General features: G+C 34.7%; 2 protein-coding genes across 4 annotated transcripts; both read right to left on the bottom strand.

Annotated features, from left to right (window-relative positions):
- Positions 1–9,628: 9,628 nt before the first annotated feature.
- LOC122300905 lies at positions 9,629–14,658 on the bottom strand. 3 transcript variants are annotated; one of them, XM_043111878.1, is made up of 9 exons: positions 14,482–14,658; positions 14,187–14,314; positions 13,507–13,825; positions 13,111–13,308; positions 12,597–12,869; positions 12,045–12,147; positions 11,729–11,847; positions 11,231–11,407; positions 9,629–10,810 (listed from the first exon to the last, which is right to left on the bottom strand). In XM_043111878.1, coding segments are annotated over exons 2-9 (2,058 nt in total). In that variant the 5' UTR covers positions 14,189–14,314; positions 14,482–14,658; the 3' UTR covers positions 9,629–9,943. The 3 variants fall into 3 exon arrangements, with proteins under 3 accessions (XP_042967812.1, XP_042967813.1, XP_042967814.1); XM_043111879.1 differs by having other exon boundaries at positions 14,187–14,288; XM_043111880.1 differs by lacking the exon at positions 14,187–14,314.
- Positions 14,659–16,480: 1,822 nt separating this feature from the next.
- On the bottom strand, positions 16,481–22,918 carry LOC122300904 (proteasome subunit alpha type-6). The gene is made up of 9 exons (XM_043111877.1): positions 22,687–22,918; positions 21,797–21,891; positions 21,639–21,720; positions 20,966–21,062; positions 19,226–19,284; positions 18,813–18,895; positions 17,601–17,696; positions 16,986–17,045; positions 16,481–16,871 (listed from the first exon to the last, which is right to left on the bottom strand). Exons 1-9 carry the CDS (start codon positions 22,760–22,762, stop codon positions 16,779–16,781), a joined length of 741 nt encoding a protein of 246 aa, XP_042967811.1. The 5' UTR covers positions 22,763–22,918; the 3' UTR covers positions 16,481–16,778.
- Between the last annotated feature and the right edge of the window lie 1,485 nt (positions 22,919–24,403).

Below are 24,403 nucleotides of genomic sequence, written 5' to 3'. Positions count from 1 at the left end.
ACACACTAGATTCGTAATCAAACTTTGGTTCACGTTGGAAACTTTTGTTAGTAGATTGGATTTGGAAAATAATTTATATTTCTTAAGACCGGCAATTCTTGCACAATTCTTTTAAGAGAAATAAGAATGTAATATAGACTTGTCACTTATAGGAAAAACTCTTTTTTTTTTTTTTTTTTAATTGCAACATGCACTTTATTTTTTAAAATGAACTATGCGAGATTTGTGTACTCTAAAAAATTAGATTCAGCATTACTTGTTACGTTAAGGTGTAGTTTGGATAATAATATGAGATGGGATGATTTTAAATAAAAGTTAAAAAATAAATAAAATATTATTAAAATATTATTTTTTTTATATTAATTTTGTTTTGAAATATGAAAAAATTGAATTACTTATTATATTTTATGTGAAAATTTGAAAATTTTATAATGATAAAATGAGATAAAATATTTTCACTATTCAAATAGAGCAAAGTGCCCAAGTTACTTAAAAAAATAATAATAAGTAAAAAATAAAGAGTTCTCTGCAAACCTACATTTTAACACAACAAGACACTAGTAAAGTGGAGGATTTAAAAATTAAAAAAAAAAATTTATGTAAATAGTATTTGTTGAGTTAAATAATATTGTAAATAATATAATGTAAATCTAAGATGAACAAATAATATTTCTAATTCAAAAGCAGTGCATTCTACGCAACTCATGATCTCTGCAGTCACAACCAATAATCTCGATATCCCTGGCCTCCATTATTATAATTATTATTAACATTATTATTATTTCCAAGCACGAGGATATTCATATCCCTCCTTGCCCATACCTCAACGTCGATCCCAATTGATGACGAAACATGAAAGACCGACCAGTCTTACTCAAATACATAATATGCCTTTATATAATATATACGCACAAAAGAAATGGACCTACAATTGCCTAAAGCCAAATAAATAACTAAAAGACATGATCAGAGACTGAAATTATCGCACATATCGATTGTGAAAGGGACCTGCAACTATGCCACTAACCCATCTCGATCTTTTTCTATACATAACAACATTAATTATTTTTTTAGTTTTATTACATACAAGTCCGTACGTAAATATACTATTTATTTAAGATACATTACAATTTTTTTAAAAGCATAATATTAAGTATATCACTTCAACAATGTGTTAAGTATATCAATAAAAAGACTTATAAATAGATGTTTTTTTAATTAAAAAATAGAAACACAAGCTCCATGTGTTCATCTCTATATGTTCTTCAAATGAACTCTGCAAATATATGCACACTGTAAGGAAGCAAAAATAAGAAGTGAAAGGCTAAACTGCAGAAAGCATGATACATGAAGGCCTAGAAAATTTCTGTACTGTATTTCTGAAAAGTGTGTATCACGATACAAAAAGGAATCCTCATATAGGCACTCTACTCTAACAAACTAACAGAATCGTACATCCCAAAATAGAATCAACCAATAGAATATTTACTATGAATAAAAATGAATAAGACAAAATACATGTAAAACGGAAATAAGAGGAATCTTATCCTTTTCCAGAATGACTTGTAGCTGCTGTGGAACGACTTGTAGCAGCTTGTTCATGCTCAGTGTGTAATAGCCCCCCGCAAGATGAAGAGTAGAGATTCACTATTCCCATCTTGGATAAATGTGATTGAAGAAGATAAGAAGGTAATGCTTTGGTAAAAATGTCCGCCAACTGACTGTGAGAAGGAACATGGGATGTGATAATACTGCCCTTTTGAATCTTTTCTCTAATTAGGTGACAATCCAACTCGATGTGTTTTGTTCTTTCATGAAAAATAGGATTTGCAGCTATGTGTAAGGCTGCTTGGTTATCACAGTAAAGTAAGGCAGCTTGAGGGTGTGAAATCCTTAGATCAGTGAGCAAGTACCTCAACCAAGTAAGCTCAGAACAAGTGGAAGCCATGGAGCGATACTCGGCTTCAACTGAAGAGCGAGAGACCACTGACTGTTTCTTTGCTTTCCAAGAAACAAGTGAGTTGCCAAGGAAGATGCAGTACCCCGTGACTGAGCGACGAGTGTCAAGGCACGAGACCCAATCAGAATCACAAAATGCCTTGAGTTGGAGCTGAGATGTAGAAGATAGCAAAATGCCCTGTCCTAGAGTAGCTTTGATATATCGAAGTACCTTGTGAGCAGTGGCCAAGTGTGTAGATGTGGGGTGATCCATAAATTGACTTAAAAGCTGGACAGCATAACATATGTTGGGTCTAGTGATTGTTAAGTACAGCAAACGTCCAATGAGTCTACGATAAGAGCTTGGATCAAGAAGGGGAGCACCAGATGCTTGACTGATTTTAAAATTCTGGTCAAGAGGTATTTTGAGAGGCTTGCTTCCAAGAGTGCCCGAGTCAGCTAGAATATCTAAAGCATATTTTCTTTGACATATATGAATGCCTTTTGAAGATCGGGCAACCTCCAACCCAAGAAAGTAACGCAAGGATCCAAGATCCTTGATCTTGAAATGAGTGTTTAGGAAGGCTTTGAGGGATGCAATGGAAGTAGAACAATTTCCAGCCACAATGATGTCATCAACATAAACTAATAATGCAGTAAATGAAGTGCCATCTAGTTTAGTAAAAAGGCTGTAATCAGATTTAGATTGCTCAAAACCAAAAGCAATAAGAGAGGAAGAAAACTTTGAATACCATTGTCTTGAAGCTTGCTTAAGGCCATAAAGACTCTTAAGTAATTTGCACACTTGGTGAGGGCCTCCTTTGTTGTAGGCTGGTGGTTTACGCATATAAATCTCCTCGTCCAAATCACCGTGGAGAAATGCGTTGTTGACATCAAATTGGTGTAGAAACCAACCTTGTACTGCTGCCACCGAGAGAAGGACTCTGACTGTGACCAGTTTAGCAACTGGAGAAAATGTCTCCGTGTAGTCTATCCCTTCTTGTTGTGTAAAACCCTTGGCAACAAACCTTGCTTTCAGTCTTTCAATAGTCCCATCAGAATTGACCTTAGTTTTGTACACATATTTGCAGGCAATGGCTTCTTTTCCAGGAGGTAGATCAGTGAGGATCCAAGTATGGTTTTGCTCTAAGGCTTGCAGCTCATAATTCATAGCTTCACACCAGCCAGGGTCCTTTACTGCTTGGTTATATGTTTGTGGTTCAGAAATAGTGAAAATGGAAGTGGAAAAAGCAGTAAAAGATGGAGAAAATTTCTGGTATGTAAGAAAGTCTGCTAAGGAATAACTGTTACCAGATTCAGCAAGAGGAGACTTGGACAACAATGGGTGGGAAGCAGGAAGTGAAGCCTGTTGACAGTGGAAGTCTTGTAGGTACTGAGGAGCTGTCCTTGTTCTTGTTGACCTGCGAAGGGGTGGATTAGGAGAGGGACTGGTAGTGGTGGTTATGGGAAATGTATGGTTAAAAGTTTGAGGAGAATGAAGAGGATTTGTGGTGGCAGGTACTGGAGAATTCGTAGGGGAGGGAAAGTGTGCAGAATCTGTTGATGAAAGAGGATTGGAGATGGGAATAGAAGGTGGGAAATCATGGAGGTTTGGTAAAGGTTTGATAAAAACAAAATCTGGTGTGTGAGATGTAGGATATGTGTTGGAAGACAATGAATGAAATGGAAATACTAATTCATGGAAAACAACATCCCGAGAGACAAATGTTGTTTTGGTTTCAAGGTCAAGAAGTTTATATCCCTTAATAGCAAAGGGATATCCAAGGAAAATACACATGCGACCTCGGGGATCAAACTTTTTCCTACCATGGGGAAGGGTAGTGGCAAAGCAAAGGGATCCAAAAACTCTTAGATGAGCATAGGTGGGTTTGGAGTTGAATAAAAGCTCATATGGAGTTTTGTTTTGAAGGAAGGGACTAGGAGTTCTATTGATAAGGTATGTGACTGTTAAGACACAGTGATTCCAGTATTCAAGGGGAAGACCAGCTTGGATTTTCAATGCACGAGCCACATTAAGTAAGTGTTGATATTTTCTTTCCACAATACCATTTTGTTGGGGAGTGGCAACACAACTCTTTTGATGTATAATGCCTTTATTGTTGAAAAAATCTGTCATTTGGAATTCACTCCCATTATCACTTCTTAAAATTTTGATTTTAAGGTCAAATTGATTTTCAACCAGATTAGAAAATGATATAATGCATTTTCTGGTTTCTGCCTTATTTTGGAGAAGGTACAACCAAGTGCTTCTAGTGAAGTCATCAACTATTGTTAGAAAAAACTTGGAACCATCATGTGCAACAACTGAGCAAGGTCCCCAAAGGTCACAGTGTATAATTTCAAAGGGTCGAGAAGTCTTATGTTGACTGTGGGAGAAAGGTAAACGATGAAGCTTAGCCAATGGATAAATGTAACAAGGTTTTCTATTAATAGATGAAACATCTTTCTTTACAAGAGGATCTGAAATTGAACTTAAACAAGGAAATGAAAGATGACCTAGGCGACAATGCCATAGGTCAGTAACATTAGGAGTATTAAAAACAGAAGCTGAACCAATAAACTTGGCAGGTGAAAATTGTGAAATGGTGTTGACTAAAGTGGAAGGAGGGACAGCAGTGCTTGACAAGTGATAGAGGTCATTCCTGACTTCACCCTTCCCAATTGTTGTCCAAGAGGAAAGGTCCTGAATAAGGCAACAGTTAGACATAAAAACAAGGCAGCATGTGAGAGAGGCAGTCAATTTCTTAGCTAAAATTAAATTGAAATGAAAGGAATGAATGCATAAAACCTCTGTGAGGTAGATGGATGGTGTAAGCTGGACAGTACCAATGTGAGTGACAGGGGCTTCAGTACCATTTGGCATCTTAACAGAATAGGTAACATGAGCAGTAATGGTTGTAAACAATGAGGTGCAGCAGACCATATGGTCTGTTGCACCTGTGTCAATAATCCAAGGGATATTAGTGGAGTGAAGTGATCTGTGTGTGCAAGTAGAAAGGCAAAATGAAATACCAGAGAGGGTGGAATGCGTGTTAGGCAAGTTGGCAGAAGTGAGATTGGATTGAATCTGATGAGTCGAAGACTGGGCAGCAGAAGAGGGCTCCCTTGGCTGAAGTAAAGCTAACAATTTCTGATACTGAGTCCGAGTTAAACCCACTTTGTCATCACTAATTTCCTCAAGGTCAGAAGTGGGAGATAAGTTGGTTTGTGCAGCAAAAACAGCAGAACTATGGGATTTATTATAGAGTTTGTGACCAGGTGGGTAGCCATTCAACTTGTAACATCTCTCCATCGTGTAGCCAGATAAATTGCAATGAGAGAACACAGGGGGTGCTGCATTTCCAGCTTTGAAACAAGTCTCAAATGAATGACCAGAAATCTTGCAATGTGTGCAATAGGCTCGTTCTTTCTTAGGTGAGGGTCGTGGCTGATTGGTGTGTTTGGTAAAGGGAACAAAGGGTTTTCTGGTGGTTAAGGCCATGGAATCAAGGGATGGGGTATGAGAAATGAGCTGGTGTTGTCGCTCTTGTTGCTGAATAAGGGAAAAAACTTTGGTAACTGATGGCAAGGGGTCTAAGAGCATGATCTGATCACGAACATTAGAGTAAGTATCATGTAGACCCATAAGAAATTGGAAGACACAGTCACGTTGGTATCGGTCTAACAAGGTTTTCATGGTGCCACAGTTACATACAGGAATTGGATCATAAATTGAAAGCTCATCCCAAAGAGTTTTGAGCTTACCATAATAGACACTTACAGAATCAGTGTCTTGGAGAATGCTGGCAAGGGATTTTTTAAGCTGGAAAATGCGAGGGCCGTTTTGTTGGGAGAAACGATCTTGAAGGTCAAGCCAGATGTCACGCGCATCATCTACAAATGCCACGCTGGATTTGATGGAGGGACTGATCGAGTTTTGGAGCCACGACACTACCATGTCGTTGCAGCGCTCCCAAAGCTCAAGGAGAGGATCAGCAAGGTCAGTTGGTTGAGGGATGGTGCCAATGATGAAGCCCAACTTGTTCTTGGCACGGAGGGCAAGGCGCATAGTTCGCGACCAGATGGCGTAATTATCGGTTGTGAGCAAGTCGGTGACTAGAATAACAGCAGGATTGTCACTGTTATCTAGCCGAAATGGGTTACTAGGATCACTCATGTTCAAATAGCGAGCCATATTGATGGCACGAGGGGTGTTTGTATTTTGGTGTGAGTGAGCAGAAAGGTTTTCAGCATGTGTAGCCGATGAATCACCAGAACTTTCCAGAGGGTCCTCCATGAAAAATTGCTCTCAAGCTCTTGATACCATGTAAGGAAGCAAAAATAAGAAGAAGTGAAAGGCTAAACTGCAAAGAGCATGATACACGAAGGCCTGAAAAATTTCTGTACTGTATTTCTGAAAAGTGTGTATCACGATACAAAAAAGAATCCTCATATAGGCACTCTACTCTAACAAACTAATAGAATCGTACATCCCAAAATAGAATCAGCCAATAAAATATTTACTACGAATAAAAATGAATAAGACAAAATACATGTAAAATGAAAATAAGAAGAATCTTATCTTTTTCCAGAACGAGTTGTAGCTGCTGTGGAACGACTTGTAGCAGCTTGTTCATGCTCAGTGTGTAATACACACACCTTCGCATCCAAAAGTCACGCTCATGCATGCATGCATATATAACATGTTGGGTGCATTAAATTATATATATATATATATAGATATATGGAGTCAAAAGTATAAACCTCGAGCTTGCAGCAAAAGTTGTCTTCTAGTGTATAAGTTTGAACATTATGGGATTAATATCTTTTTTAGCTAAAGAAGCCGATAGAACACCAGTATGCGTATTGCATGTGGGACATGATTATTAATCATTCGAGAATATTATATATAGTTTTTTTTTACATATTTTTTATATATTTTATTGATATAATTGATTGAATTAATTTTTTTTAATACTCAACCAATCACATTAATAAAATATATAAAAGAATACGTAAAATTTACTATACATAAAATTTTTACTTATAAAATGATTCATTATCCAAGTTTGCGAGTGCATTAGTAATTAATTAGTTTTAATGATAGGCAACACATGACTTCCAAAGCAGTTTCCCCATCTCCTTGTGTGAAGTGGCACTTTAATAATTTAATTTCTTTTTTATTTTTTATTTGTTGTATATATAGGTGGAGTCGTGGACACGCTTAATCAGCTCAGGTCAAACAAATTAAGACAATTTGCATTCCTATACGCTCAGTGGTAGGGCCAAGAATGCCTAAATATATATATATATATATAAAAGTATGGGAGAGTGAGGTGGTGACTGATTGAAAACTAAATTTGACATGGCAGTATGATCGTCTGACGTGTGCTTCACTATTCATATTTTCGTATTAATAATAATTAGCCTAGTGGACCTAAAATAGTATTTGTTTTTTAAATGATTTGGTATGTGTTAAATTTTCAAGTGTATCAAAGGGATTTCTTGTTCATGATATTCGTGTGGATATATTCTTTTGTTTTTATCTTCAGTTCTCGACTCTTCTTGTCTTTCAATAATTGAGTTGGTAGATTGAAAAGGGAAAAAAATAGAAAAATGAAGTGATTCGAGGGTGGTGAATTTGATTTAGAAAATAGAATGGCACCTGCCAAAAGCTGGAAATAGAAGCTGGTCCAAAGAGTGTCGGATTTTCTCTATTTTGTTTTTAAATTTTTTTTTTTAATTGGTGGAGTGTCAAAGTCGAAAAAAACATCATATATATATATATATATATATAATTGCATGTCTTTTAATTCGCTATAAAAAAAATAACTTTTTACATCATCTAACAAATAATCGCAACCATTTTGTATTTTTTGCGACAAATTTAGGTGATGTAAAAAGTAATATTTTTTTTTGTAATAATTGTTTGTTTATTTTTTAAAACCATATGTCGTGTTTTTTTCCCTGTTTTTATTCTGTCTAGCCGTAGAAAATATGAATGTCAGCTATATTAATCGTATACCTTTCTGGTAATTAAGAGTATAGCTTTCCATTTCCAAACAGCAACGAATGCCTCATCGGGTTGAACAGTCAGTGTTATCATCTCTTACCCCACCCACACACACACACTATGTATATATATATGCAATGAAACGTCCAAAGCATCTGGCTACCAATACCATTGCAATTTACAGACATGTTCTGTCGTATTCTCTCCAGTTTCGTGTGATGAAAAGGTCAGGTCCGAACCAAAACATCTAGTCTGTTATCTTTGCAGATCGCATCCATCGTATTCTCTCTCTTGTTTCGTGCAAGTAAGGAGAGGTCCAAAACATCTACCACATTAACGTTTCATGCATTGACCATTGATCTTCATGTCCAATGTATATATATATATTCTCCATTAATGATATATCTTTATACCATACAAAAGGATAAGATCAAGATGCACTTGTGTTTGTATATATATTTCCCTCGATATTCCATTATTCGGTGGTTATTTAATGCCAATCAATCAATCAAATGAATTAAAATAAAAAAATAAAAAATAAAGAAAAAGGAAAAATAATCTTTAAAAAAATATTGCTTTAACATGCATGTTGGTAGCTATCGTTATCACAACCAGTGGCTCTTTTTTCTTTATTTAATTAGATATTTGCCCATTACATTTATAGATAATTACTAAAACTTATAGTCAGCGCTAGTCCAAATCAATATTGTATTGTCATAATTAATTAGTTGGTCAAGTGGCAGGATAGTGACGCTAGCTCATAACAAAATGGCTGTTTGGCTGCAGAGAATGCCTTTTTCCCGGAGAATTTGCTTGTGCATTCAGATTCGTGAATGAATGATCTTAAGTAGCCATGGTTTTGGGCAAAAGATATTAGAGAGGAGTCAAATGAAAGAAAAACTTCAATGCCAAGTAAAAATTAAAAATGATGTAGGCGGATTTGGATTGTTGCTGTCATGGCAGCCTGAAACATCTTTCTTTTGAGAAAAAAACCAATGATTCTGTAATTGAGATAACGGTAGGAAAAGAGGATCCCATGGATTTATTATCGTGATTAGACCAATTCATTATGCTTTTAAAACCCACATTAGCAACGAGATTCCCATGAAGCCACGTGAGCAAATATAAGATATGTCATCTGTGGTTTAGAAACTTCACAAGTAAAGGAGAATAGCTATAGATTACAAGTGAAGATATCACAGTCTATCTTATTTTGCAGGAATATTCTAGAATAGCTGACATATCTGACTGAATTGGTGCCTTATGCTAAGTATCTAAGAAAATAATTACAAATTCCAAATCATGAATATAGGTTAGATTACCTAAAATACCTATCCATGGCAAGTGGGCTGGGAAATAGACTGTTTTCAGACAATCTTCCAATAAATTAAAGACACGTCATTGTCGTCATTTATTAGCACAAGCATCCCTGGCCCTGAGGTCGTTCAAAGCTAGAATCATGAAAGAGTAGATCAGGAACCATTTTTTCAAAGAGTAAATTACCCCATTTCCTGGTTTCCTCTCGTTTCTCTCTCTCTCAACATTCTCAATTTTTTTTTTCTTCACTGCATTCCCTACTTCGGTATGACAAAACTTGTCCATGATGAAAATTGAACACATTCATGCAATCATCAACACGAAAATTGTATCAGTTGTTAAATTTTCTATGGAAAGGAATGAACAAAGACAGAACCGTTGTATCAAATCAATCGATTGAGAACAAGATACCAAGTCTGTAACCTCAAAACTAAATTTACAGTGGACTTCAATTTCAGTTACTGTACATATAACTGAGATGACATTCCGGACAAGGATCATTTTAAGAGCAGCATAAACGCGTTCGATCAATCTTGTTCCTTGGTTTACCACTTGGGGCTTTACACTAAGTCTGGTGGCTTCTAGTTAGCTTGGCTTCAAAATCAGTAAGGTAAACAACTTGAGTTCCTTTTGGTGTACTTGTTCTTATTTCATCTGTTGAAATAATCTCTTTCCCTATAAAACTTCTCCAGTCTTATGGTCAACGCCTTCTTCCTTTTCAAAATCTTTTATTAATCTTTCAATTTGCCTTCTATAGACAGGCATGAAGTGATCATTAATCATGGTTTGCGACAACCTCAATTTACTATACAGCGATCTTTGAGTGAGGAAAATTCCAACTTTAGTCTCTTCTACCTTGCCATTGTCTGAGCTACTGGCGGTAGGGCCACCGTCACTTTCACATGCGGCCCCATCAGAGTGAAGGGTAACAATATGCATGATCCTCCCGGGAGGGAAAAATCTGTGTGCTTCTTTTATTTCTCGCGTAGAGTTCCCTGGCTGGTCCTCACCTACCACCTCTGCAATGGCTGCTGCTGCTTCTTCTAGTATTTCCTTTGCCACATCAGCCTCCTGACCTTTTGGCCTATCATAAAGCTCATGCTCAAGTTGTTGCCATAGCTCAACTTCAGTTATGCAGTCTTCATGACTGTTATGGCCAATGACATCTTCACCATTGCTGAGATCGGCATCCCCATAAGCATCGGGGTAAATTTCATCAGGATGAGAAAGTTCACTTTCTGCAGTCCATTCCATTCCTATAGACGAAGATACAGGACATTCAAAAGCAGTTGTGGTTGTGGTTGTGGTTTTCTCAGTGGGCAAAAGGAAATGCTCAGAAGCTTCTATATTGGTAGCAGAAGATTCAGGAGAACTCCCTTCTATATTGGTAGCAGAAGATTCAGGAGAACTCCCCTCCCCATTTGAGTTAGTATGAGTAACAGTGGCCCGACGACGGGGACCCATGCACGACCAAGAAGAAAAGCTGAGTGCAGGACGGGTCCATGCTGCCTGAGCCATGCTCTGAGCTCTCTTCATCACAACCTGTAGACGTCAGAAATGCAATCAAATGGTTAAATGGAATAATTTAAATTAATAAATGAATCAAGTAAACTTGGGTGCTCTCAACTTCTTTAACAACAGAGAGAGATTAACTGCCAATTAATATTACGAACTTTTTTTTATAAGTTTTTCTTTTTTTTAGTATTAAGAACTGATTCAGCCAACTTATAATCAGGTCACTTGAGCAACCGGATCCTACTGCTTACCATACAGCTGCATTTGCACTAAAAAGGCCCAAAACTTCAGATAAGCCAAGAACTAGGAAAAGAGATCAACTAATGGCTACTTGATGAAAAAGGATATACACTAGCAAATTTCTATTAAGCACAGGTTTTCAGAATAGACGCAATGTCATAATTAAGTGCATGGGGAAATCAATTTTGTCTAATAGAAAGGAGTTACCTGTGTACCATTGGAAACTGGGCGCAAAATTGCCCCCGCCCCAGCAACTTTTGCTGTAGCACTGGCAACAGATGGAAGACGAGAACCCAGAGCTGAAGCAGAACGGTAGACAGTACTGAGAATTCTTGTACGCCCAATCTGATTCCTCAGATCATTTATCCAAGCCGATGCTGTCACCTGTAAGAGGAAATATTTTTTTGGAATATATACATGAAATAGACCATTTACTTAAGAATAATGGAGAGAGACAAAAGCGTGTCTAGTGTTTCCATAAATGACATCAGAGCAAAGCATATTAGTGCTGGTGCAATCTGTACGAACATGGATGAGACTAGCTAGAGTTCATACAATGCATCATAATATTTGAAGTGAATAGATAAAACAAAAAGCAAGATAAGTTAGGGTCAGAAAAGAGTACAAGATCAACAAATCTTCAAACCTAATCCTTTTTAAAGACAAGACAAGTATTTGAAGTAATGACAAAGCTCAAGATAGAACCTCAGCACGCAAGTCATCAAATGCAGCAGCTGAGAACGTAGGTACCAAATCAGCTCCATTTATAACAGAAGTAATAAAATCATTGCCAGATTCTGCCAATTCCCATGTCATACAAGCAGCTGCATGTGATATATGTGGTTAGTGCTCTAGCTATGTAACAAAACATCGTGTAAACTTAGCAAATCTAACTTACAAATATAAGAACAAAAACAACGAAACAGAAAACATTCTTATCAGCTGGATATAAAGCAAGATCAAAACCTGAAGTTTGTTGAAGTTAAAAAATACCAGACTATGATGCATAACAGAAACATACCTGGAGCAAAAGTAACACAGGTGGTTGACGAGAAGTCTTTCTGCTCTCGGAGTATATATGTTAGAAGTGCTGCAGTGCCTCCACCTAAAGAGTGTCCTACGATCTGGCAGAATGAAAAGCATATTAGGAAAGATCTTAACAAACACAATCAGTACCGGCACAAGCCACCAAATAAAGAAACTGTATAAATTTTCAATCAAATACTACAGAGTTCATTGCAGGTTCCAAGAGGCCCGCTCAAAATTTTCCAAAAATAGGAGCATAAATATTAAGATGTTATAGCTATCAGCTGGTGCAGATAAGAGGGAAAAAAACTATAATTAAACAGCAGTATTTGGTGCTAGAAAGTTTTGGCTGGAACATCATCTTTTTTCATTCAGGAAGTTACGGCATTGCACAGAAACATTAGCTTATTTTATAGATACGGAGAAGAATGCAAGACTATTCAGAAACCAATAAACAAATTATACTACTTTAGTTTACCCATAAATGCCCACTAAATGATTTAATAGATGAACAGAGGCATAAGAACAATTATATTCCTAGCTTTACCTTAATTTTATAACCAGTATATTCACCAAGTGCTTTAATTAGGCAAGGACTAGCAAGTTTCGCAATCCATCTAGCAGCCGCAACCATCCCACAATGTGCATAACCTAAAACCAAATTGCTAACGCCTCTCTCATGAACAACACTGTGGTGGAATGGTACAACAGCCCCTGTTACAGCCGTCAGAGTATCCTTAATACTATGTGTCCCGCGAATCAATAGGAGAAAACATCCCATTCTGTGGTCAACTAGAATTGTGAAAGCTGGTTTTAAGATCTGCAGAACAAATAAAAAAATAAAAAGGAAGGAAAATTCAGTGCACAACATGTAACAACATAAATCATGCTTCAAAACTTTACGAAATAAACTATTGTCATGTAAGCTGATCTGGTAAGATTCACTAATTATTCTGGTTAATCTGCCCCCCAACTCGACCAATAAAAAAGAAAAACCAAAGGAGAGAAAAACAATTAACATGTAAAAATATAGCAGAATTCAAGTTTCAAACATGACTTACTCCTGCTTTGGGTTCATGGAGGAGAACGCTCTCTTTGGAATATCCAGTCTCCTCTAAAAACAAAGGAAATGGCTTTTTTGAAAAGTGCCAACATAGTGTCAACAAGTTCAAAAGGTATCTGAGTTCAGCAGTTATATCTGGTCCCTTGAGCAGTAAACTGTCTTCACCACCAAACACACTGCCAACATGTAAGTTTCCCTGCAAGAACAATGAAACTATCAGAGCTTTGCCTGATAAAAAAATCCTGCCACGCATGAACTCATTTCGTGATCTTATAACCCAATATAATGATGATGATGATGATGAGCTATTCCTTCAATTATGCACAAGAATATCAAGCAATAATTTTGTGACTATATCCAGTTTTCAGAAAATTAAGCAATGAGAGCATCTTACCTGCCTCTTAAGAAGAAAACTGATCCCGAATGCCAAATCACCAATGGGCCACTTCCCAAGAGTTTCAGAGTATGTGAACCGAAGGGTCTCCGACAAAGTCGAAATCGTCTCTAACCATGTACCAGGAGCTTGAATTAGCCTATGCGAAACACGGTCAATGCCCAAAAGAGCGTCATTAATAGCATCACTACCATTTCCCTCATCTTCATCATCTCCATGAGACCTATTGGACGGTAACTTCTGCTTCAATGAATAGTACAAAAGAGCTGCTGCACCGGCTGCTGTGGCCATAGTTGCAGTGGCCATTACTAAACGATTCCTAAGCCAAATAAAATAAAGCTATATCAAACAAGACAATCAACTTACTATCAAATAAAAAGGTCACAAATTGTACTCCTAACTTTTACTAAAAAAAATCAAATGGTATTTCATATAAACCCTCCAGTTTCGATTCAATGTCCAATGACTAACAACCCAAATTTCTAAATTGTGTTTTGTCAGTCAATTCAGTAGTTCCGACCAAAGGAAACAAAAAGTTCAGTTCCACCGAACCTAATTCTCTGATTGGATTGCGATAAAACTCGGGAAGAAAAGAAAAATTGAAACTGTGTACCTAAAAGTTAAAACTCAATATAGCTTTACTTTTTAAGAAAAATAAACAATTAGTCGAAGTAACGCACATTTCAATGGCGCCCTTATCGTTTCCAGCATTTTCTCAACAACCAAACAAAACAGAAGCAGACAGATATTGATTCGAACTCCAACGAGACGAACATTGACCTCTGAGTTCCAAAACAAAAATCAAAGCCTAAAAATAAAATAAGAAACAAACTTAATGAGAACCGGTACAAAAGTCTGTAGAAGCCTGAAAAATTTTACATACTTGAACCTGGTCGAACACAGCCAATGTATATATATATATATATATATATATATGTAAACCCTAAAATCGGGGAGAAAAATAAGGACACGAACCAGAGGACGCTGAAGTATATATTTAGTCTCTAATAAGGCATCAAAACGAGATTATACTAAAGCATCTATCTCTATTCTCTACTAGTCTGTCGATGTAAGTGTTGAAGAGGCACTTCAGGTTGGGGCTTTGTTTTCCACTTCTTGTTTAATCTTGGATGGAGCAAGGGCGCAAACTCCCGAGTCCCGACTCTTAAATTTTAAGTTGTTTGGCTTTGCGACGTGGTTGTCGGACAAGGACGTGGCGTCGTAACGAGGATGGTTTAGTTAAATTTATCTTTAAATTTAATCAATATTAACATTTATTTATATTTATCTATTTTATCTAAATTCAATTTTCACAGATTAACCATTCATTATTTATATAATAATAAAATATTATTAAATTAATAATTTTTTTACTTAATTTATTTTATCACATTTTATAATTCTACTAAAATGTTAATAATAATTATATTCTAATTAAATTAATATTAAAAAAATATTATTAAATATTAATAATAATTATATTATATTAATATTAAAAAAAATATTATTAAATGTTAATAATAATTATATTGTATTCAATTAATATATAAAAAATATTTTTAAATGTTAATAATAATTATATTCTAAATGTTAAATGTTAATTATATTCTAATTTATTTAATTTATTTGTTTGGAATGAAAAATTAATATTTTAATATTTGATGAATGAATAATAGTTTTTCATCTTTTACCAATCATTGTAACAAAAGTCTAAATTATTTTAGATTTGCTTAATCTAAAGATTTGGTTCCAAATGGTAATCATGGAATTTGTGGCTGAGGTTTGGTCTCTCCATCGGCGAGAGGTCTTTCTCGAAAGGACAAATCTTTTTTGTAAGTGGAGTTCATGTATCAATTCGTATATCGATATTGATATGTAAGACATATGTTTAACGAAGTGATGTGAATTGAAGACGGAAATTATTTTTTTGAGATATGAGATTTTCTTTTTGTCTAAAAAGTTTATATATATTTAAAATAAAAAAGATTATCGATGCATAAATTAGTACACAAACCTGCTTATATCTAGCAAAACTCAAAAAAAAAAATACACCTTCATTCAGGGGTTGTCCCTTGGCACATCTGCCAACACTTGAGCAATACACGTGAGTAGACAAACTAGCTTTTTCCTACAACTTATACTGAGTATGATACCTTTAAGGTTTCGTTTAGACGTTGATCTCTATTCATTTTAAATTAATTATTAATAAAATTAATTATCATTTTTTATTGTTTATAAAAAAATTTAAATTCATTTCAACCTATTTTATATATTTTAATTTAAAAAATTAAATTTATCTCAATAAAATCTATAAAATATTATTATTTATAACTCAACTCATTTCAACATCTAAACGTAACCTAAGCATGCAACGTTTAGGTTTAACTTTAAGCCAATGAGCTATTTAAAGTTAAACAGACTTATGTTACATACAAATTAAGCATGCAAGTTTGGTACAAACCTTTTATAAAAAATTTTACACCCGAAAAAAGAAAATTATGTATCAAATTTCCGTGGGAGACTGTTCCAACCGAGGATTTGTCTTGATAAATGCATATGCGCTTTTTGAATATTTTTTCCAATCATTTTGTTTACATATTTAAACATTTTAAAAAAATATAAAGTTACTAATATTCAATTTCTTTTAACTATTAAGTAATAAAAAAAATTCTATTCATCATCCTTATATCACACAATTATTTATTTTTTTCTCTTATCAAATATATAATGTATTGATAATAAATAGAAGAACTCAATTAATTTTAAAAAAATAAATTAAAAAAAGTATAGCATGTGAGAAAGATGAATAGAAAAACTTAAAAAATAATAACTCAATCGGTCACTTTTAGCTGTTGAATTATCATTTTCCTTTTTCCTAATTTCCTTCACCTTCTAGAAGCTAAACCTCTTGAAACGACAAAACTATCACTAACAGTCTAACCCCAATAAGATGAATAACTTGATCAAATGGGTATCAGATGTCAATCTGTCTCGTATCACTGCCATTATCTGTTGTCAGCATTGAACCAATACCCGATAATTAAACGTGCCAATCGTTCCATTCCAAACTATCCTGAGAAAGAATTTGAAGGGCTTTTTGAATCTTTGATTATGAAAGCATTTCCAAATAGCCGTAAGCTCATGGAAAAATCCTTCGATAACACGTTTCATGATTCACGATAACGCCAAAGAAAAAAGAGAAAACTAAAAAGCATACAACATCCAAGCAGAATCTAGCTATTCCACCAGATGGTTTCAGATGTTGCTCATTCTCAGTCACGCTCACTTATGGCAGTCAAGTGCTCATCGATCTCCTCCGTGGATAATACTCTGAAGACCGGATTCTCCTGCCTCACCACTCCAACCTATTCATAGGAAGTTTAAAAAGCTTAATCAAAATCATCGTTGTCAACATCATCAGAAACTCGGGAACTCCTTATCTAACTCCCATGGGGATAACATGGTAGGGATATTCATACCTCAATCTCATTAGCTTTGAAATCCTCTTGTAGAACTGATTGCAAAGCTGAAATTGCAGTCTAAAAATGGAAGCAATTGGAGACATTAGATCTAGAATAAGAATCTACCATTAGACACATTAAACATGTCTGTGTTTGCCAAAAGGAAGAAATTTGCTTTGAGAGCCCATGAAAAATGTCTAATTTAAGAAATAATAACATTTTTCCTATTATTTTCATGTCATAAAGAAAATAAACAAAACATAATACAAAGAAGTGAGACGTATATCTTATATGGCACCTAATTCAACTAAGAATGTGAAAAATTCAATGCTGTGTAGGAGAGTTTCTCATGAAAGGAAATGTAAGAATTTCCCAATCAATTTGTGAAAGAAAATGTAAGAAATTCCCGATCAATTTGAAATTGCACAGAGCAATAATTCATGTCATTACTGACCTAAACAAACAAGTGACCATACAAAGTAAATGGTGTCCCCGAAACGAAACCATTTCTTCTACCCAATTTGAATACAAAAATAAGATAATGAACGGAAAGCACATGTGGAATTTTTCAAAATCATGTAATAAGTCCTGATTTTTTTTCAACAATTAAAAAAAGAACATGTAACTTTTCACCTGAACAGTCTCCTCGTACGTAAATGCAGGATCATTCTTCATCTTCTTCTCCAAGAAATTAATTGCCTCCTGCTCTTTCAATCCAGCACTCGTGGCCTAATCAAAGCATATCATGAAGAACTCATAGGGTTAAAAAACAATCTAGTACTGATGAACTAGTAATATTGATTAATGCTCCTATAAAGCTACCAATAACAATGTCTATGGGAAAGCACTATAGACATACATATAGCCATCCCATTACTGTACAAGTGAAGATCACAAGCTCAACAGTACTCAATCTTTTCTGAGCGTGTTTAAATAACAGCAAATAACAGACTGCATCCATTTTTTCTTTTATAATTTTTTTTTTGATAAGTAAATAAATTATATTATCAAAGAATAGGCAAATGCCCGGTACAAAGTATTTTTTCTTTTATAATTTTTAGTAAGTTATATGCAGAATTTTATATATAAATCGCATTTGTGATTAAAAAATCTATTACATTTTTTTTTATTGGCACCGGGTGTCCATTAACAACGTCCCAACTAATCCCAGGGGTGAATAGGCCCTAGGCAAGGAGTTTCCTGCAAATGCACATCGGGTAATTCAAGGAGAAAATCCCCCAATCCGATGGCCCCTAGAGATTGTTTGCACCCAAGGGGATTTGAACCTTAGACCTAGGGAGAGTATACAGCTAAGCCCAAGGCCTTCACCACTTGAGCCAACCCCTAGGGCATGCAAGTTCAGCTGTTATCATTTTATGATCAAGGAATGATCAACTCCTGAATATAATACATGTTCAGCTGATTACTAACAATCATTTTATGATCATTCCTTGGATAAGCATCACAAGCAACAAAAGAAGGCCATTACCATTATCTTGTGTAACTCAACTGAATACCAATAAAATGGAGTGAAGGTAAACAAAGTTGCTGACCGTGGAGCCATAAACTACATACACTTTTGATCCTTCATTTTATTTTTTCCAGATACATACAATAACATATTAGTAAGGTTAGACAGTTCAAGCATTATAGAAATTGCATTAACACATCAGGGAAGGAGATGTGGTAGTTAGTTATGACTGTTTGAATCAGCCCTCAAAATGAATGTTGTAAACAAGTACTCAAGGTGATTGCTGGCATAAAGTATAGGTGGAGAAGCATTGGAAAACAAACAACCCAGGAAGCGTGGAGGGGGGGTGGGGGGAGGTGAAGACTTGCCAATACCTTGTGACCAAAGAAATGGCCCGCTGGGTCACATTTGTAAAGTCGAGGGCCATATTCATCATCAATACCCAAAACCATAGAGACTGCCAAAAGCAAAAAATGGAAATCACGCGAGGGAAGAAAAATCAGTAATAAAGCAAATCCATAAAAGAAAAGGTATTATATTAAGTTTAATTAACACAAAGTAATGCTAGATACAAGCCTAGGGCGTGCAAGTCTCATGCAGTCCCTTTGAAAATAAGTGGAACTCACCATTAAAAAGGTGGATTTTTTTTTTTTTTCAAATGGATCTCACTTTTTTTCAAAATGGACTATATGAGACTTGCACGCCCTGGGCTTACACAAATCATTTTCCTGATAATAACATCAAAAGGGTAAAAAATTTTACGGTCACAGAAAAGCCAGATACAAACCGACTCCGAGTGGTCTCATATAAGCATGTTGAGTGTAGACTTGTGATTTGTCAGCAATCCTAACATACAAAAAACTCCAAACATTAGTTAAAATCATTTTGAACTTACCTAGAGTTACATACAATCTTATGATTTCAATGCTATAAACATATGCAAATATTCATGAAGAGGGGGGAACGACATGAAGAACACAAGATTACACATGCTTGAGAATCTGAAGAAAAATAAGGCCTTGTTTGGGTAATGAAATATTTTCAGATATTCTCAAAACTTCTCATAATCTCATTCCCAAACATCACTCAAACACAAAACACTTTTCAATTTCAAGTATTCAACTTTTTCATCTAATCATTATCCAAACACAAAACCCAGTACAGCTTTCCCAAACTTCTAAATTTGGGAAAGTGAGATTCCCAAAAAACAAGATGATATGTTTAAGTGAGATTTTGTTCTTCTTTCCTAAATTTTCTTGATGAGCGACTGCAATGTTGTCGTCTAGTCTGTATACCTTGGTCAGTGATTCTTGTACTGGCTTAGACTTTTGACATATTTCTGGAGATTTATGGCTGTTTTTACTTGGTAAAAAATGTTCTTCCGGTATTCCACCTATGAGAATACTCGCTTCATAAATCAATGGCATTATTTCATGTTTTGTGCTGACAATTGATTCCTCCATTACTCCATGATAATGAATATATGCTTTTTGTCCTCTTACTAGAAAGTAACTTTCCCAAACTTCCAAACAAAACACAAAATACAATACAATTGTTTTCAAATTTCAAAACAAAAATTATATTAAGAAATTATATTCAAACAAATTTTTAACTATATAATTTTTTATTCAACTTTTTCTCTCTCATTTCCAAAAATCCAATAAAATATCTTAACTCGAACCATTTCACTACTATTCACAAAACCCTCAAATATTCTAAGGGCATGTTTGGGAAGTGAGATGAGATGAGAGTTTTGTAAATAGTAGTGAAATGATTTGTACCCTTGAAATTAGTTGGGACATTGTTCTCGGACACCCGGTACCAATAAAAAAAAAAAGTAGTGAAATAGTTTGAATTCAAATGTTTTATTTGGTTTTGGGAAATGAGAGAAAAAAAGCTCAATAAAAATATTATAAATTTAAAAAATTGTTTGAATATAGTTTTTTACTATTATTTTTGTTTTGAAATTTGAAAAATTTGTATCGTTTTTTGTGTTTTATTTGTAAGTTTGGGTAAGCTTTAATGATTAGATGAAAATGTTGAAGATTTGAAATTGAAAAGTGTTTTGTGTTTAAGTGATGTTTGGGAAAGAAGTTATGAAAAGTTTTGAAATGAGATGAGATGTTCTCAACTCATCTCACTTTCCAAACATGGCCTAAATGTCCAAAGGAGCCCTAAGTAAAGAAAAAAATATTAAGGAAACAGCAGTTTTTTTTTTTCTTTTACATAAAGAAACATGTCATAATGAAGAATAAGGATTCCTGCAGTAACTAATACTAATAGAAAACTCCTAGGGGATGTTGTGGGGTATTATTATGGGTGTATTGTCCTTGAAACTTCGATTAAAAACCCACTAAGTTTCCAGTTCACCATGTGACCGAACAAGATTCTATTTGAATTGCTGCACTCAATGAATATAGTTCATTGTGGAGATGACCAACTCCATACGTATAAAGTTGAGTAGTTGACTAATTAAAAACATACTGCAAGCTGCAAATTAAAGAGTACTGGAACTAGAAGATTATACCACTTAGCCAATACATCCACAGGCATCTCATATCCATATTTGAAGCGAAACTCAGCTGCTTCATTTCTTGCTTGTTGAACCAAGGTTCTCGCGTCCGCTGAAAAATGGCATCCAAAAATTGTAACTGTTTGACTCATTGGAAAGAGAACTACATAGAAATCATAAATTCACATTATAACCAGAGAAAATGAAGCATATGTGAACCTCATACTGGTAAAATTAGGGAGGATTACATTCCACTTCTTTACAAAGATCTTCTTAATATGAAAAGGATAAATAAAGTTCCATCAACTTTTGCTTTGAAACATTGTGCTACGTAATTAGTAGGTCCAATACAAGGGGAACATCTTTCAATTTCATTACATCATCATCATTTCTCATTTTCAAAAAAAAAAAACATTAACTAGATGCCAATATATTGCATATGTCTAACATAGAGTAATGGAGACATGTACTCAATAACAACATGTTTATTAAAAAAAAAAAAATACAAATCAAAACAACGGAACATATAGTCAGACATGTTTTTTTTTTTAATAAGTACATATAGTCAGACATGTTATCGTATCAAACTCTTTCCATTGCAATTTCAATGCATACAGGCTGCTTTGACTTTTACCAAGCTTTCATAAAAATAAATTGGAAAGGTTTAGATAGAAACTTGCTGCCTCACCAGTCATGCCAGTAGCCAACAACCCAAGATACTTAGTGATGGGAAAGAGATGCGTGACACTTGTCTGATCCAAAAGCTTGTCCTGTATAAAATTTCACATCATCAACTATAACTGTAGGTAAACCGGATTCTCAATAGAATGAGTATCAGTTGCTCACCGGAACCTTCTTCTGAGTCACCACACAAACTGAGTCCTTTCCTCGTACACCAATCGAGGTAATTCCAGAAGCTTTTACAGCCTTAAAAGCATACTCTATTCATTCATTCAAAAACAAACTCAGTAGAATATAACATCCTAACAAGCCAGATTATAATTTTGTATTTTCCTCATTTGAAGTCTCGCAGTTCTAAATTATTAAAAATAGAGCTTAGACCCCATAAGGTGCCAAGAAAATGTACAAAACGGACACTGCTGACTACTGAAACAAAGGAAGAAAATAGCATTCACCCCTCGAACAAGGATTTATTTTTTATTGCTAGAATCGGGCGGGGGTGTGAATAACCAAAACTAACATGAATATCCTTTTTTCTATTTTCCTATTCATTGGATATCCCGTTAACCAAACAAAAGGTTAAAGCAGACCATTAAAATTGGCTTTCTAGTTCAATAATGACTCACGGAAAATGTGCTTTAAATTATTGGATAACCAAAAACAAATTCATAAATCGTAATTTAGCATATTAAATACCAAACTGAGACTAAAGGACACAACTTAAAATTTTCTGGAGGTATGTTTTCAGTATCTGAGTAGCTAAAATAAGGCTCAAGATCGTAATTTCCCGTTCTTTTCCTCTGACTTCCCAGCAACCAAATAAGGTTCAACGGAAATATAAATGGATCTGTGTCATTTTGCATACCTGACTGGAACAAATAGGCAATTAATCACAACTCATTCCTACAACCAGTCCTACATCGGTAACAACCCCCAAAAGAACACTTACCTAAAATTAAAAAAGGGGTGTTTCAAATTATCAAAAGAGGCGTTGTGTGTGATTTGAAATTTATAAATTTGGAGGTAAAATACAGATGTTACTACAAAGCACGTACCCACTTGAAAGAGGCGGCCTTCGGGTGAGAAAATCGTTATGTGACGATCGTAGCCACCTCCGCTTCCACGACTCATTGCTTCGGACTCGTTTGGATTTGCTTTGATTCGTGTTTTGGGGGTTTCTTTTTGTGTACGGGACAGCGAAGAGAGTCAGGCTGATTGGGAAAGATGAAGAATTGTAAAACCGGGCTTTCTTTGTCCCCAAGAAGGCAAGAACACAGTAGCGACTAGTGGAGTTCCAAGACAATGGAAGCGATGTCGTTTTCTATTACTGAGCTGGGCTGGGCCTCACTATCGAAAATCCAGAAATCAAGCCGAAACGTTGAAAAGCCCTTAATTTATGGCCCATTTAAATATATGGCTCCTTCATATTCTGAGGAGTAATATTACATATAAATTTATAATAGTATACCAGCGTACTACAGTCGTTTTGAGATTTATTATTTTTTTTAAAATTTTATATGTAATTATTTTTATATAATTTTTTATACATTTAATGATATAATATTATTAAATTAATTATGTATTAAAAAATAATTAATGACTTGTCTATTTTTGGTTCAACAAGTCAAGACATACAGATTACAGACAAGAAAGGTAGTACAACTGTACAAGGATAACTTTTAAGAAAATCACCCGGCCCCACCGTGTAGGGGTAGAAAGGAAAACTTACCTCTTGTTTTGTTATCATCGTGTGTTTGACAAAATAAAGTACTTTAGAAACGGGTTGATACAAAGAACCTAAAAATGCCATCAAGTTTTCACACATATTGGAGACATTATGCAATGCCTAAAATAATTTTTAGCTATCACGATATTAAAATTAAAAAAAAAAATATTAATTTACAACTCTTTTTCATATCTATTTTACATCAACATTAAAAGTATTATTATAAAATCAAAATTAAAATTTAATAAAATAAGATAATTATATTAATTAGTTAAAAATGAGTTATAAAATATTTATAAATACATCATTACTCTTTTTCAAAATATTTTCCGGTGAAAGGGGAAAGTTTCAAGTGTAGGTAGCTGACACATGCAATCAACGTCGTAAAATCTACCGAACATGGTCTCTCATTTTTTCAAAATTTTTATGTGTAGTGGAACATCAATGCCGAACGGTCAAATTTCGTAGCGCATGCGTTTTTCATTATGAGAGCGGCTCCTTTAAAAAAATAATAGCACTAAATACAATCGAGTACTTAAAAGTTGAAAAATAGTGAAATTAATTATTAAAAAATTAATTTCTTTATATAAATTTTATATTTATTTATTTAAAAAATTGTACAGCACCAACCTATCTAATGCAAATATCATTTCTTGACAGGGGGAAAAAGGAGCAAACCATGTAGTGGAGAATGCTAGAACGTATGTGGTGCATGACCGTGCATCTACTTTTGACGAATTCGTGACCCTCCAAAGTCCAAACCTTGTCTTCTCAAAATCCAAATCCATGTCCTTTAGAAGCGCACCACCGGATGACCCGTCCATGGGACCACCCTGGTCTACATCGTACCCGATTAATAGGATTTTATCACTCTCCCATTTGTTTTTAGAAAATTATTATAGATATAAATAAATTATATAAATATAAATTTATAAATTGACGTAGTTTTATATAATTTATTATATCTATTTTATATTAAAAGTAATTTTATAATATGACATGCTGCATCAAGTCACATCTTTTATGTAATTTCTTTGTGATTAAAA

The sequence above is a fragment of the Carya illinoinensis genome, chromosome 2 (assembly GCF_018687715.1).
Source record: "Carya illinoinensis cultivar Pawnee chromosome 2, C.illinoinensisPawnee_v1, whole genome shotgun sequence".
Taxonomy (NCBI): Eukaryota; Viridiplantae; Streptophyta; class Magnoliopsida; order Fagales; family Juglandaceae; genus Carya; species Carya illinoinensis.
The sequence above is the reverse complement of the archived record's forward strand: the minus strand, read 5'-3'. Positions and strand labels throughout refer to the sequence as shown.

Coding starts and splice junctions, on each gene's coding strand:
- LOC122300905 (XM_043111878.1), bottom strand. Junction 11,848..12,044: donor CTGTGTTACTTTTGCTCCAG/GTATGTTTCTGT, acceptor TATCACATGCAG/CTGCTTGTATGACATGGGAA. Junction 11,408..11,728: donor TTGATGACTTGCGTGCTGAG/GTTCTATCTTGA, acceptor TTCCTCTTACAG/GTGACAGCATCGGCTTGGAT.
- LOC122300904 (XM_043111877.1), bottom strand. CDS start 22,762: ATGAGTCGTGGAAGCGGAGGTGGCTACGATCGTCACATAACGATTTTC. Junction 21,721..21,796: donor TGACTCAGAAGAAGGTTCCG/GTGAGCAACTGA, acceptor AATTTTATACAG/GACAAGCTTTTGGATCAGAC. Junction 16,872..16,985: donor TCAAAGCTAATGAGATTGAG/GTATGAATATCC, acceptor TCCTATGAATAG/GTTGGAGTGGTGAGGCAGGA.